Source organism: Erinaceus europaeus, chromosome 20 (genome assembly GCF_950295315.1).
Source record: "Erinaceus europaeus chromosome 20, mEriEur2.1, whole genome shotgun sequence".
Lineage (NCBI taxonomy): Eukaryota > Metazoa > Chordata > Mammalia > Eulipotyphla > Erinaceidae > Erinaceus > Erinaceus europaeus.
The window spans coordinates 8816731-8829373 of NC_080181.1; the positions used below are offsets into that span (position 1 = coordinate 8816731).

At 42.0% G+C, this 12643-nt stretch overlaps 1 protein-coding gene across 3 annotated transcripts; it reads right to left on the reverse strand.

Moving 5' to 3' along the window:
- Nucleotides 1–5072: 5072 nt before the first annotated feature.
- Nucleotides 5073–11313, reverse strand: SLN (sarcolipin). Of its 3 annotated transcripts, XM_060179777.1 has the most exons (3): nt 8549–8670; nt 7712–7749; nt 5073–5695 (listed from the first exon to the last, which is right to left on the reverse strand). In XM_060179777.1, the coding sequence occupies exon 3, from the start codon at nt 5619–5621 to the stop codon at nt 5526–5528; it is 96 nt and encodes a 31-aa protein (XP_060035760.1). In that variant the 5' UTR covers nt 5622–5695; nt 7712–7749; nt 8549–8670; the 3' UTR covers nt 5073–5525. The 3 variants fall into 3 exon arrangements, with proteins under 3 accessions (XP_060035760.1, XP_060035759.1, XP_060035758.1); XM_060179776.1 differs by lacking the exons at nt 7712–7749; nt 8549–8670 and adding an exon at nt 11183–11313; XM_060179775.1 differs by lacking the exons at nt 7712–7749; nt 8549–8670 and adding an exon at nt 11159–11276.
- Between the last annotated feature and the right edge of the window lie 1330 nt (nt 11314–12643).

Consider the following 12643-nt stretch of genomic DNA (forward strand, 5'->3'; position numbering starts at 1 on the left):
AAAGTTTCTGCCTAATAGGAATTGAAAAACCTAGATTTGTCTCTCAGCTCTGTCTCTCATTTGCTCTGTGTTTCAGACTAATCATCTATCCTTCTGAAGCTCAGTCTTCTCTCACTTTTAAGGTATGATTAGAAGTAAAAACTTCACAAGCTAAAAGATAATTAAATAGGTTCCTAACACATTTATGTGTTCCTAACACATAAATATTGTACACCTACTGTGTACACAGTAGGTGTACAATATTTATGCTGTTTACAAATGAGGTTTAACGCTAACTTTATTGCAGCTTAAAAAATGGAAATCTCTCCAGTATCACCGTTTTTGAAGACGAACTCAAAAATATGATCAACACATTGGGCTCTGATGAGTCATTCATAAACACTGTCAAACTGTTCAGGGTGCTGAGAGACAGATCAAAAGGAACAGGCACCATGAATATTTCATAAAGAAGCAAACTGTCTTTGGAAAAGCTGCTTCAACAGAACTCTATGCACCCTCTGTCACACTGTGGCGAGCACAGGCCATGCAGCTAATCACATATATGGGTGTGTGTCTGCTCCAAACATACTTCTTTGTAGCCACATCCCTATGTACAATGGATGGTTTTCTAGTGATGAGCCAGAAAGGGACAGGATTTAATCTTAAATAGAGCCAGACATAGACCAGAAGCAGACATAGCAGACACAAACCAGTGACACCCCACTGTAACTGTGAAGGGTCACACAGGACACCAGGTCTAGGGGAGGGAATGGCATGATGGTAACTTCTGAGAGATCACGACACCTAGTGGCAATCTTCCAGTGAGTGAACCAGGACAGGAAAGAGAAGGGAGACATGCACAAAGTCACAGCAGCATAGCAAAGCGTGCTTGAAAAGTCCACACAGGAGGAAGTGAGGGGCAGAGTGGGGCAAGAGGACAGGTGATCAGAGAAGCTACTGGTGGACAAGCACCAGTTAAGAAGGCTCTTCTGGAGCTGAGGATGTAGCTCAGAGGCAGAATGCCATGTTTACATGTGTAAGGCCCCTACACTCCACAGACATTATATCTGGTGGACAAGGGACAAGAACCAGGGAGGTTCATATTGTCCCTAATGACCACTGGGGTTCTCTACATACTCAGGACAGGATTCTGGACAGTGGGCTTTGCAAGTGGTAATAAGCATGCCCTGCCTGCTCAGCAAGGTACTAGGGCCCCATTTACAAGCATTTCAGCTCCTATACCACAATAGTTGTGAAGGCAGGTGGTGAATGTGTCCCAGTGGAGCAAAGGGATAGTTAAGCAATAGTGACAGTCCCTGTTCAGGCAGCAGATTCTGGGCTAGCCTGAGGGTGTTTCTTCCGGGCACGTGCTTTCTGGGTTGGAGAGGACTCTGCCGGAGCCAACCTAGGCTGCTGCCTACTCAGCGACACAGGAGAGAAACCAGGAACTCTCGTGGCTGAGCAGGTACGCAATCCCATGTGTTTAATCAGAAAAGAATCTGCCTTTAAATATCTACTAAGATGGAAGTGGTAGGGTGGAAAAAGAGGAAGTGACTAGGAGAGTGGGCGGAGTGGAAAAAGAACGCAAACCAATGGGGATTAAACCAATACCCTGCAGGCAGGGCGGGTCACAGGTAAGACAGTGATTATGTAAATAGACCACAACATCAAGCAATGCAACAGACCTGGCATAATGAACAACACAATAGGAAAATAGAACTGAGACGAGGCTGTCTCCTTGAGATGCCTTCTTGATTGCTTGAGAGCCCCTAAGTGAATGAGATCAGTGATGTACTTCCACTTTGCAACTTTGAAGCACAGCTGAGAGGCTCAGTAGAGCAAAGATGAAAATGTCATTACTGAAGGAAGTCACATTGGAACAGCTTGGGGCTCTGTTTATGACTAGAACCATGATTTGGGCATGAGTTAACTAAATAGCTTCTATGTCTTTCTCAATCTTATTTTATTAATTAGTACTTTTTGATCATTGCCACTGATATACACTGGCTTTTTCAGAGAAAGACAGAGAGGGAAAGACACCACAACACTCACAACACTGAAGTCTGCTCCAATGCTGTAGGAACAGGGTCAAATCTAAGTTGCAGGCATGGCAAAATCAGATGAGTTTTTTGTTTGTTTGTCTTGCCTCCAGGGTTATCGCTGGGGCTCTGTGCCTGTACTACGAATCCACTGCTCATGGAGGCCATCTTTGTTCCAGTGTTGTTGCTGTTATTATTGTTGTTGTTTTTGCTGTGGTTGGACAGGACAGAGAGAAATTGAGAGAGAAGGGGAAGACAGAAAAGGGGAGAGAAAGATAGACATTTGCACACCTGCTTCACTGCTTATGAAGCAACCCTCCTGCAGGTAGGGAGCCAGGAGCTTGAACTGGAATCCTAGAGCTGGTCCTTGTGCTTCTCATTATGTGCTACTGCCCACACCCCAGGTAAGCTTTTTCCTGACTCAATTTCTTTTCTTTTTTTCTTTTTTTGTCCCAGGGGTTATTGCTGGGGCTCTGTGCCTGCACTATGAATCCACTACTCTTGGAGGCCATTTTTCCCTTTTTTTTTTTGTAGTTGTTGCCCTTGTTATTATTATTGTTGTTATTGCTGGATAGGCCAGAGAGAAATTGAGAGAGATGGGGAAGACAGTGAAGGAAAGAGAAGGACACCTGCAGACCTGCTTCACTGCTTGTAAAGTGACCCTCCTGGTGGGGATCCGGGGCTCAAACCGGGATCCTTAGACTGGTCCTTGTGCTTTGTGCCATGTGTACTTAACCCGCTGCACCACCACTCCAACCCCTGACTCAATTTCTATGCCTTTAAAGGAGTCCTTGAGAGAGGAGCTGGCAACCAGACATGACACTGGGGCCACTAGAGTTTGATAAAAGTTTGGGTATTTATTTTTCCCCCTCTAGAGTTTTTTGCTGGGGCTTTACACCTGCACAACCCATCACTGCCAGCAGACTCCCCCCCCTTTTTAGATACAGTGAGAGAAAGAGACACCACAGCACTGCTCTGGTGCTTGTGGAACTTCCTCTTTTTTTAAATATATATTTTTAATATTTATTTATTTCCTTTTTGCTGCCCTTGTTTTTATTGTTTTATTGTAGTTATTAGTTTTGTTGCTGTTATTGATGTCGTCATTGTTGGATAGGACAGAGAGAAATGGAGAGAGGAGGGGAAGACAGAGGGGGGGGAGAGAAAGACAGACACCTGCAGACCTGCTTCACTGCCTGTGAAGTGACTCCTCTGCAGGTGGGGAGCCAGGGGCTCGAACTGGGATCCTCACACTGGTCCTTGCGCTTCGCGCCACGCGCGCTTAACGCACTGTGCTTCCTCTTTACATGATGCTCCCATGTGGTGATTGGGGGCTCAAACCCAGGTCCTCAAGCATGGTTAAGTGTGTGCTCTATTGGTGAGCTATCTCTCAGTCCCAGTTTTTTTCCTGGACTATGCTTATCCAGATTTCTTTCTCTCTCTCTTTCTTCCTCCAGGGGCTCGGTGCATGCACTACGAATCCACTGATCCCGTGGCACCAATATCACCAACTAGAATACTTAGCAAACTTCAGGTTCCACCATCATGAGATGTTTATGTAACTGATCTTCTGAGGAGGGCCCAGCATAAATATCTTGAAAACATCACTCCTGAGTACATAAACTGTGCAGTCAGTTTGGAAACACGCAGCTCTAGGTAAGCAACACGTTTCTGAGAATACTCAGTGAAGAATGCCTTTGTGAGGGCACTGTGAAAAATGCTGCTTTTGTTTGTTTGTTTATTTATTTATTTCCAAAGATCATGGCTCCGAGCTACCTTTCAAACAGAGAGATGCAGAGACAGAGAGACAGAGGGAGTGAGGGAAAGACACCACAGCACTGGGAGAAGTCAGTCAGGACAGGTTCTGTGCTCATGGCAAAGCAGGAAGCCTACCTGTGAGCTATCTCGCCAGCCCGAAAGATGAGGTTTGACAACATGCCCTTTCTCTCTGGTTACCTCTTAAATGGCACCAAGAAATCTACCCTGTCTGCTATGGGTATTCTAGCTATGTGTTTAAGAAAGCTCTACTTCAGGCTACACAAGATAGCTCACCAGGTAGAGCGCCTGCATTGCCATGCACAGGCCCCAGTTCTATCTCCCAACATGGGAGTACTGTAGAATCGGAGGAAGATGTGATGCTGCGGTGTTTCTCCTCCTCTATCTGAAAAAGCCCCTGGAAGCTGGGAAAATGCCCATTTTGTCCATCAAGTAGGGCACACAGTTGGCCATGTGTGTGGTCTAGGTCACATGGAAGGTGCCATGCTACACGAGGTAGCTCTGGGGTTATGTCTCATAAATATATGATCACATGTTTTCTGTTCTCTGTGTTGTAATTGTAATTTATTGATGACCAGTTCATTCTATTTGCACAATAATAATAACCAACCAGGAATACGCTACTCTTGAAGTTCTATTTGCACAGTGATAATAACCAAATATGTTTCTCTTAATACTGTGGTTCCTGTTTTAGCTTTATTCAATGGCAAGTCATTTTAAGCATTTACACTAAGAACCACAGAGATAGCTTAGCCTTCCAGAGCACCAACTGGCATGCTTGAGACACTAGAGGACACAGGCTCAATCCCTGACACAATTTATGCTAGAGCTGAGCAGTGCTCTGGTCCTCACACTCTCCTCACTCATTCTCTCTCTCATAATAAAGTAAATATACCCTTAAAATACTGATATTAAAGCAAGCATGCAGGTATTATAGACCAAGACATACACTCCTTATAATTGTAAAGAGTAAATACAAAATTCAAAGAAATGTTGAGCTTTTAGGAGACACATCAGGCTATGCTCCAGATCCCCTCGTAGAAAGAATTTATTCTCCCGCTGCCCTTAGGAGTAATTTAGAGAGAATGCTTGAGGATTACTAAACCAATGGAATTATCTGAAATGTGATACTTGTAACTGACTTGGTTCAAATCCTTAGCAGTTGGAACATCTTGGCTTATCTCAAATGCTAGAAATACTGTAGCATTTGTCACTTCAGTCCCAGCCAAGGGTCAAACACAACAGCACAAATAGAAGCAAAAATACATTCTAAAAGCCATGTTTGTGGTTGACTTAATTTTATTCACATGACAGCTACAGGGGCTGACAAAGGCTTCCTCTAACACTTCTTTCTTCTGCTGAGTTGATTTCTAGTTGGGTGCAGACAGCGTGGGTTGAAGGATGTGTGGTGAGACAGATCAGGGGCTTGTTACAGTTCTACATCACATGAATCCAGTTTAATTTTAATCTTCTGGCTTGTCTAACACATTTGCAGTAAGAGCTGGGGATAAATCTAAAGTTCATTGGCAAATACTCGGCAGACCTTGAGAACAGCATCTCTAGTCAACAACTGACCTTAGCCCTATAGGCACCTCAGATAGCGTGGTGTGTGCAGGTCAGAAGAGCTTCGAGATACCCAGACATACAGCCCATGACAGCAGTTGGATATGGGGTGGGGGGCACAAAGCAGGAAGCTGAGGAGAGAGGCAGTTAGCCCAGAGCTGGCATGGCTTCTCAGTACTGATAGGACCTCACGAGGAGCCACATGAGGATAACCGTGACCAGAACAACGGTGAAGTTGAGAAACAGCTCTCGGGTGGATCGCTCCATCTCGGAGAGTCTCGGGGAGGACTGAAGGCAGACTTCTGGGGGCACACCAAAGACCTTCTGCTTGTCCTCACCTCCTAACAGGAAGTAGCAAAGAAAACAAGGGGGAAGGAGAGGGAAGAAAAGAGAACACTGGAAATTAGCAAGCACACTCAAGGAAATAGAAGGCTATGGAAGAGCAGAGCGTTAATGGCTGAACTGTGCCGTCTACCATCTATTCAGATACCAAAGCAGTAATCTCCAGATTACAGATTATGGTGGCAATTAGAAGTAGGGTCTTTTAAGAGACAAGTTAAAATGAGACCAATAAGATGTACCCTAACCCATTATGGCTGGTGTTTTATGAGAAGAACAGACCAGGAAGCAGACATGTACAAACACAAGTCCACATGAAGACATGGGGAAAATAAGGGGACTAGCAAGCCAAAGAGAGAGGTCCAGAAGAAACTAACCCTGTCAACATCTCTATGTCAAAAGCCTGGTCTCCAGCCAAGCTATAGGTCTTCTCAGAGTCCCAAGCCTGCTGCTCTAGTCTGTCAGTTTGGAACTTGCCAGCCTCAACAATCCCATGAGTCAGTTCTATACATTATGAAACACACACACACACACACACACACACACACACACACACACGTAAGTGCACACATATTACCGTGTGTTTTTATTTCTCTGAAAGCCTGAGTTTTCTGCCTCATACTGCAAAGACCTACATAGCCCTGTTTGTTTGTTTGTCTGTTTTCTCCTGTGATGGTCACACTGGTACTTTAGATCAACTACAAAAAAGTACATCTTTTTTCTCTCTGATTTCTCTGTATGTACACTGGGATGTTGCTCTACTAACCTTTTCTTCCCAGTTTGCCACCAGAATGTTCACTGAGGTTTTGTGCAAGCATAATTTCATTGCTCTTAGCAGATTAATTTTTTTAGATAGAAGGTGAGGGACAGGCAGAAGACCACAGCATTGCTCCACTGCTTATGAAGCCTCCCCCTTTTTAAAATATTTTTTTATTAAAGACAGAAAAAATGAATTTAAACACCAAGAATAATTTACAAAAATGGAAGTGAGGTGTATCGTTCTTCATAATGGCAAATAACACAATGAAATCTCATACAACACAATATGATGTTCAGCCGAGTAGCACCCAGAAATGGGCATTTCAACTCTTAAAAACCCAGAGGGGTAAAGAATAAGAGAGCTACCAAGGGAGGGGATGGGATACAGAGTTCTGCTGGTGGGAATTGTGTGGAGTTGTACCCCTCTTATCCTATGGCTTTATCAATGTTTTCTTTTTATAAATAAAAATAAAAAAACAAAGTGAAATTTCACATTGTTTTGTAAAGAGTTACAAGAGTGGGGGCTGGGTGGTAGCACATCTTGTTGGGCATATGTTACAGTGTGCAAGGACCAGGTACGAGCCCTTGGTCACTACCTGCAGGGGGAAAGCTTCACAAATGGTAAAGCAGTGCTCCAGGTGTCTCTCTTGTCTATCACCCCTCACTCTCATTTTCTGGCTGTCTCTATTCAATAAATAAATAAAGATTAAAAAAAAAAAAAGGTACAAGAAGCTTCCCCTTTGTATGGAACTTCCATGTGGTGGCCGGGGGCTCTCAAACCTAGCTCTCACACAACGTAAACTGTGTGCTCTATCAATGAGCTATCTCCCGGTCTCACTTTGCTAAGCAAGCATGCTCACCAGAATAGAGAAAACAACAACAACAACAAACAAACAAAAAACAGTACTGTTTAGTACTGTTCTTGCTTTAAATTACATATAGAAATGGGATACCGGGAGTCGGGCTGTAGCGCAGCGGGTTAAGCGCAGGTGGCGCAAAGCACAAGGACCAGCATAAGGACCCCGGTTCGAACCCCGGCTCCCCACCTGCAGGGGAGTCGCTTCACAGGCGGTGAAGCAGGTCTGCAGGTGTCTGTCTTCCCCTCCTCTCTCCATTTCTCTCTGTACTATCCAACAACGACGACAACAATAATAATAACTACAACAATAAAACAACAAGGGCAACAAAAGGGAATAAATTAAAATAAAATAAAATTAAAAAAATTAAAAAAAAAAAAGAAAAGAAATGGGATACCATACTTTTTCAGGCTTACGGCTGCTGTAGGTCTCAGATGACTCTGGAAAAAGTATGAAATATTTTCAACAGCTGCTAGGCCTCTGACAAGTCCTGTACTGGGCACAGTGCCTTTTAGGGTCAACCAGAAGTCCCTCGCATAACAGACATGCAGTCCAAAGAGCAAGTGTTAGTCTCACGGGGACTTCTATTTCAATAAGGGTTTGTGCCAGCTATTTTTAGTCCAGGATGTGCCTAGCCTGTAAACATTTCAAAAAGCAGGGCTATTATCATTATAAATGTACAGATAGTACGTGTAAGCAACCACACTTGGTGAATATGTGCAATACAACTAATCAGATTCTTATTTTCAGTGATGTGGCATAACTTAGCAAATGAATTTAATATTAAAGGGAATATTTAGATATTCAGGACAAAAGCCTACTAGGGAATGAAAAAGTTTACAGAGGATGCTTTGCTTCTTTGCTAAGAGTAGGAGTTCAGGGCTTAGGGAGGATTATAAACAAACTCTTGGACTACATGGTTATTTTTTAATTTTTTTTTGCAATTTAACCTGTCTGAATTATTAACTGTAACTCCTGCCTTTATAACTAGTGGACCAAATTAACAGTACAATTAAACCAAATAGTCACTTTTCATAGTAAGTAACTGTTGGCAATTAGTTCATGTTAGATGATTTCAGCTAGTAGTTTGCTGAATCATGGTTTTAAATATGGCCAATAATGATTCACTTTCCCTTTAATTCATATCTATCTTTTGGCTCTCTAAATGAAAGGCGCGGTGAACTGTCAATGAGAATTCATGCAGTAATTAGAAAGCAAGCAAGAGAATGCAGGTATTACAGAATGTGGACGGTGTAAGAAGGCATAAGTGGATAGGAAAAGGAGAAAGTGATCAACCACTGCAAGGAGTCAGGAGGCAAAGGAATGGGAATCACAGGCACAAGCCACTCTGTGGGTGTATGAAGAAAAGCAAGTCCTGGTTTAGACATCCAAGTGTTTGGGAGTGCTCTGAAGACATAAAGAAAAATGAGAAAACAATCAGACCTCATTTATAATGGTCAGAAACAGCCAATTCAGGGGAGCAAGGAAATAGCTCAGCCTGTTAGAACACCCAGTTGTATGACTTAGGTCCTAGATTCAATCTCTAGCTATCATGTGGCACAACTAAGCAGTTTTCTGTGAGTCTCTCTCTCACCCTCTCTCTTTCCCTTTCTCTCTCTCTCTCTCTCTCTGCCTGTCTGTCTGTCTCTCCTCTTTTACCCTTTTTCTCATGGTGAATAAATATACAAACCTTAAAAAACAATTCAGAGAGGGCAAAACAATGAGCTCACCAAATCTGCCTCTTAAACTAACTTCTTATCTAAAGGGAATCATGAAGAGAGGCCAACAGCAACATAATAGAAACAATAATTAAAAGCTGTCCATAGCCCTGTGACCTTCACAATTCCAAACTTCACGACAAATTGAGGCATGTGATATTGTGATTTTCATCTCTTCCAAGATTACAGTTAATAAAATGATTTTGAGAAAGAGAATGAACTGTTTGGAATGGTACATGCCAAGATACAGGCAGAACTAGAACTGGTAGAATAAAACTAGTTGCTAAAATTGTGAGTACCCCCATAGGAATGATTACAAGAATGGATTATTAATATAATTAATTACCCTGTCTATACATTAATGTGCATTTCAACCATTTTTTGAAAACAATTTCTCATTTTTCCTAAGGTTGATAAGCTCATTCTCTACTATCCAGAAATTGTACTTCTGTTCTAAAAATAGAAGCATACGAGTAAAGGATTCTTAGATATGAGTGTTCACAACATGGTCTGAGAAATAGCTTAGCCGGCAGAGCACAGAATTTGCATGCCTTAGGGTTCTGGGTAGGTCTCTGCACTGTATGCACTATAGTGGGGCTTCATTCTTCTCTCTCATGTGGAACTATCTCACCTGAATAAATAAATTACATTTTTTAAAAAGAACATTCACAGCAACATCATCACCAAGTTGAAAATAACTGAGACATTCATTCACAACAGAATGATGAATTATGGAGTATTCAGATATTTGAATGCTCTAAAGCTAAGGAAATACATGAATTAAAATAACATACAAGAAAGGATAGTCTCAAAATCATTGTGCAAAAGAAGAATTTATGAAAGCAGAGTATGATTCCATCTACATGAAGAAGAAAAAAAAAACGGGATGGAATCATATTGCTTAGGTGTATAGACACAGAGGGTAAAATTATACAGAAAAGCAAGGACAAGCAGTATCTCAACAGGCCGGTGAAGACCTGAAGTGGGGTAGAAAGTAGAGGTGACCAGACTGAGGCCTGGACAGTTAGGGTGAAGACAACCATCTGCTTCTTACCTGGGGTGATAGTTACACAAATGTCTCCTCAGACTTGTTCAAACTCCATGTTTTACACACTTTACACATAGGTTAGTACTCTCCAAGCTGACAGGTTACCTATCACATTTCTTTGTCTCCTGGGGTTATCTCCTACTATTTCTAGCATTTTGATGATGAACTTAAATATTCGTCCTATGTTTTTAATGACTCAAATAAAAACAACTAATTTTCAAGTGAACAGAAAACAGAAAGTGAGAAATCCTGAAGAATCAGGTTCAGCCTGCTGTGAGAGATGGACTGGCCTATCACTCACATTCATTGTCACCCTTTAGGAAGGATGACCCAAAGTCAGGGAGAAATTCAGCTCAGCAGACTGCCATTTTTCTGCTGTTAAGGTGCAAAAACAGTTTTGACTTCATGTTAAGTCTTCCCTGAGTTAAGATCATACTATATGATTCAAAGTGATGATCATGTAGGAGAAATTACAAAGAGCTCTAGATAACTTGGACAGGAAGTTTGACACTACTTTCTTCTTCTTTTGCCTTCAGTTGGTAGGGCTCGGTGCCAGCACTACGAATCTACTGCTTCTGGCGTTGTTGTTTTTTTTTATAAACTCAATAGGACAGAGAGAAATTGAGAGGGGAGAGTAGACAAAGAGAGGGAGAAAAAAAAGATAGACACCTGCAGACCTGCTTCACCCCTTGTGAAGTGACCCGGGCCCCTGCAGGTGGGGAAATAGGGGTTCCTTGAACGAGGATTCTTACGTGGGTCCTTGAGCTTAACTGTGTGCTTAACCCAGTGCACCACTGCCTGTCCGCCAACACTACTTTTTTTGAGTAACAACGGGAAGGCAGACTTTCCTCTGATATAAAGATTTTTAAAAAGAAGGGTAAAAGTGCATAACATGTGGTGAAAAAAAAAAAAAAAAGCCACCAGCATTCAATTCACAGCTTAAGAACTAAACACAACAGGCACTTCCTATTTCATTAATAGCCCTTTGTCTTTTTGTAACTTCTGTACACACACACACACACACACACACACACACACACACACACACACACACACACCCTAAGCATAAAGTCCTGCTGTTACCTGAAGAGGGTCAAGGACACACACCTGGTTGCTAGGCTTCTCTCTCCAACTTCTACTTCTCCCAGGGCTTCTGGGCCCCCCGGCTCTGGGCAGAGCCTAAAGTAGCCTGAGGGAAGTGACAATCACTGTGATGTCACTGACCAAATCTCAAAGGAACAACCTACAACCATTTGAAGCTGTGTTTAGGGGTACCTAAGACTTTGTTTGTTTGGCTGTCAATCTGCATTAATACCCTGAAGACTTAAATTTTCTTTTTCCAACTGACTTTTGATACAATTGATCTAGGTTTTAAGTTTTATCTTGTATAGCTTCCTAAATGTCTCTACAAGTATTTTAAAATACCACAAGCCAAAACTGACCAAGTAGTTATATTAAATGAATGCTGTACCTGGCAGCCCCCACTCTCAGCAGTTGAGAGTATAAAAGTGTGACTGCACTTTATCACTCACGTCCTTAGCTAGTGAGATGTGTCTTGCATGCACACACACATACACACCCAAAACACACGTTCCCAAGCACAACCCTGGTGTGCACAGTCTCCAGAATTCAACAGACATTTGTAGGCTCTTCAAAACTATCTTTAGTTCAAACAAGAAAAGTGATCTCAGTTGCTCCGTGTTACTTACGCACTCAGTTACACATTGCAACTTTACACATTAATATGTAGCTTCATTTGAAACAGCAGTGGAAGAAGCCCTGGAATATATTTCTCAATCAGTACATGAGTACAGCATTCAACTCATAGAGTAAAACTCAATCATTTTGATTATACTAGGGGACAGAAAGAAAATTGGTGAATAGTAAAAATCCTGCATTACAGAACACATCTGAAAAGACTTCAAAACTACAACTTTCAAATATGAACACTATCACTAGACTGTTAACAACAAGAAGAAGAAAGTTTACAGTCCACATTTCAGATATCTAGGGGGTAAAGGAAGCCTGTGAAGTATTTAATTGCACTAGGATGCACATCCATTAGATGCTGTAAACACACCCCAGCAATTGTGTTTGCTCTGAAAAATCTCTACTTTATAGATAACAGAGCAAATCTCCTTTCTGAATCCCCACTTAGGAACAAACTAATTGTTTCCCAGAAGTCATAAATAATACTCCCTTCACAGCCTTTGTTCATAGTCAAACCTCTGCCCACTGATCCGCATGGAAAAAGAAAAAAAGGCTTTTCATTTCTTCTTTTCAGCATAAGCCCAACAATGGAAATTCTTAATACAATATTCTGTTGACACAGCCTCATAAAAAAGAGAGCTTGCTGCAGTGACAGATCGTATGTAATAATCACAGTGCAACTGAACACTGGCAGTTAACTGTTGCCATCTGGAACCCTGCTTGAATGTAGTCGGATTTCTGTCTTTGCCTCTAAGTCCTTGCCAGACTCTCAAATGCTAGGAATGTTTTTCCAGTTACCAAGCCACGCCTGTTCCTTTCTTTTTAAAAACCACTCAAAATTATGTTCCATACAATTAA

Excerpts from the sequence above, each read along its gene's own strand:
- SLN (XM_060179776.1), bottom strand. The coding sequence starts at position 5,621 with ATGGAGCGATCCACCCGAGAGCTGTTTCTCAACTTCACCGTTGTTCTG.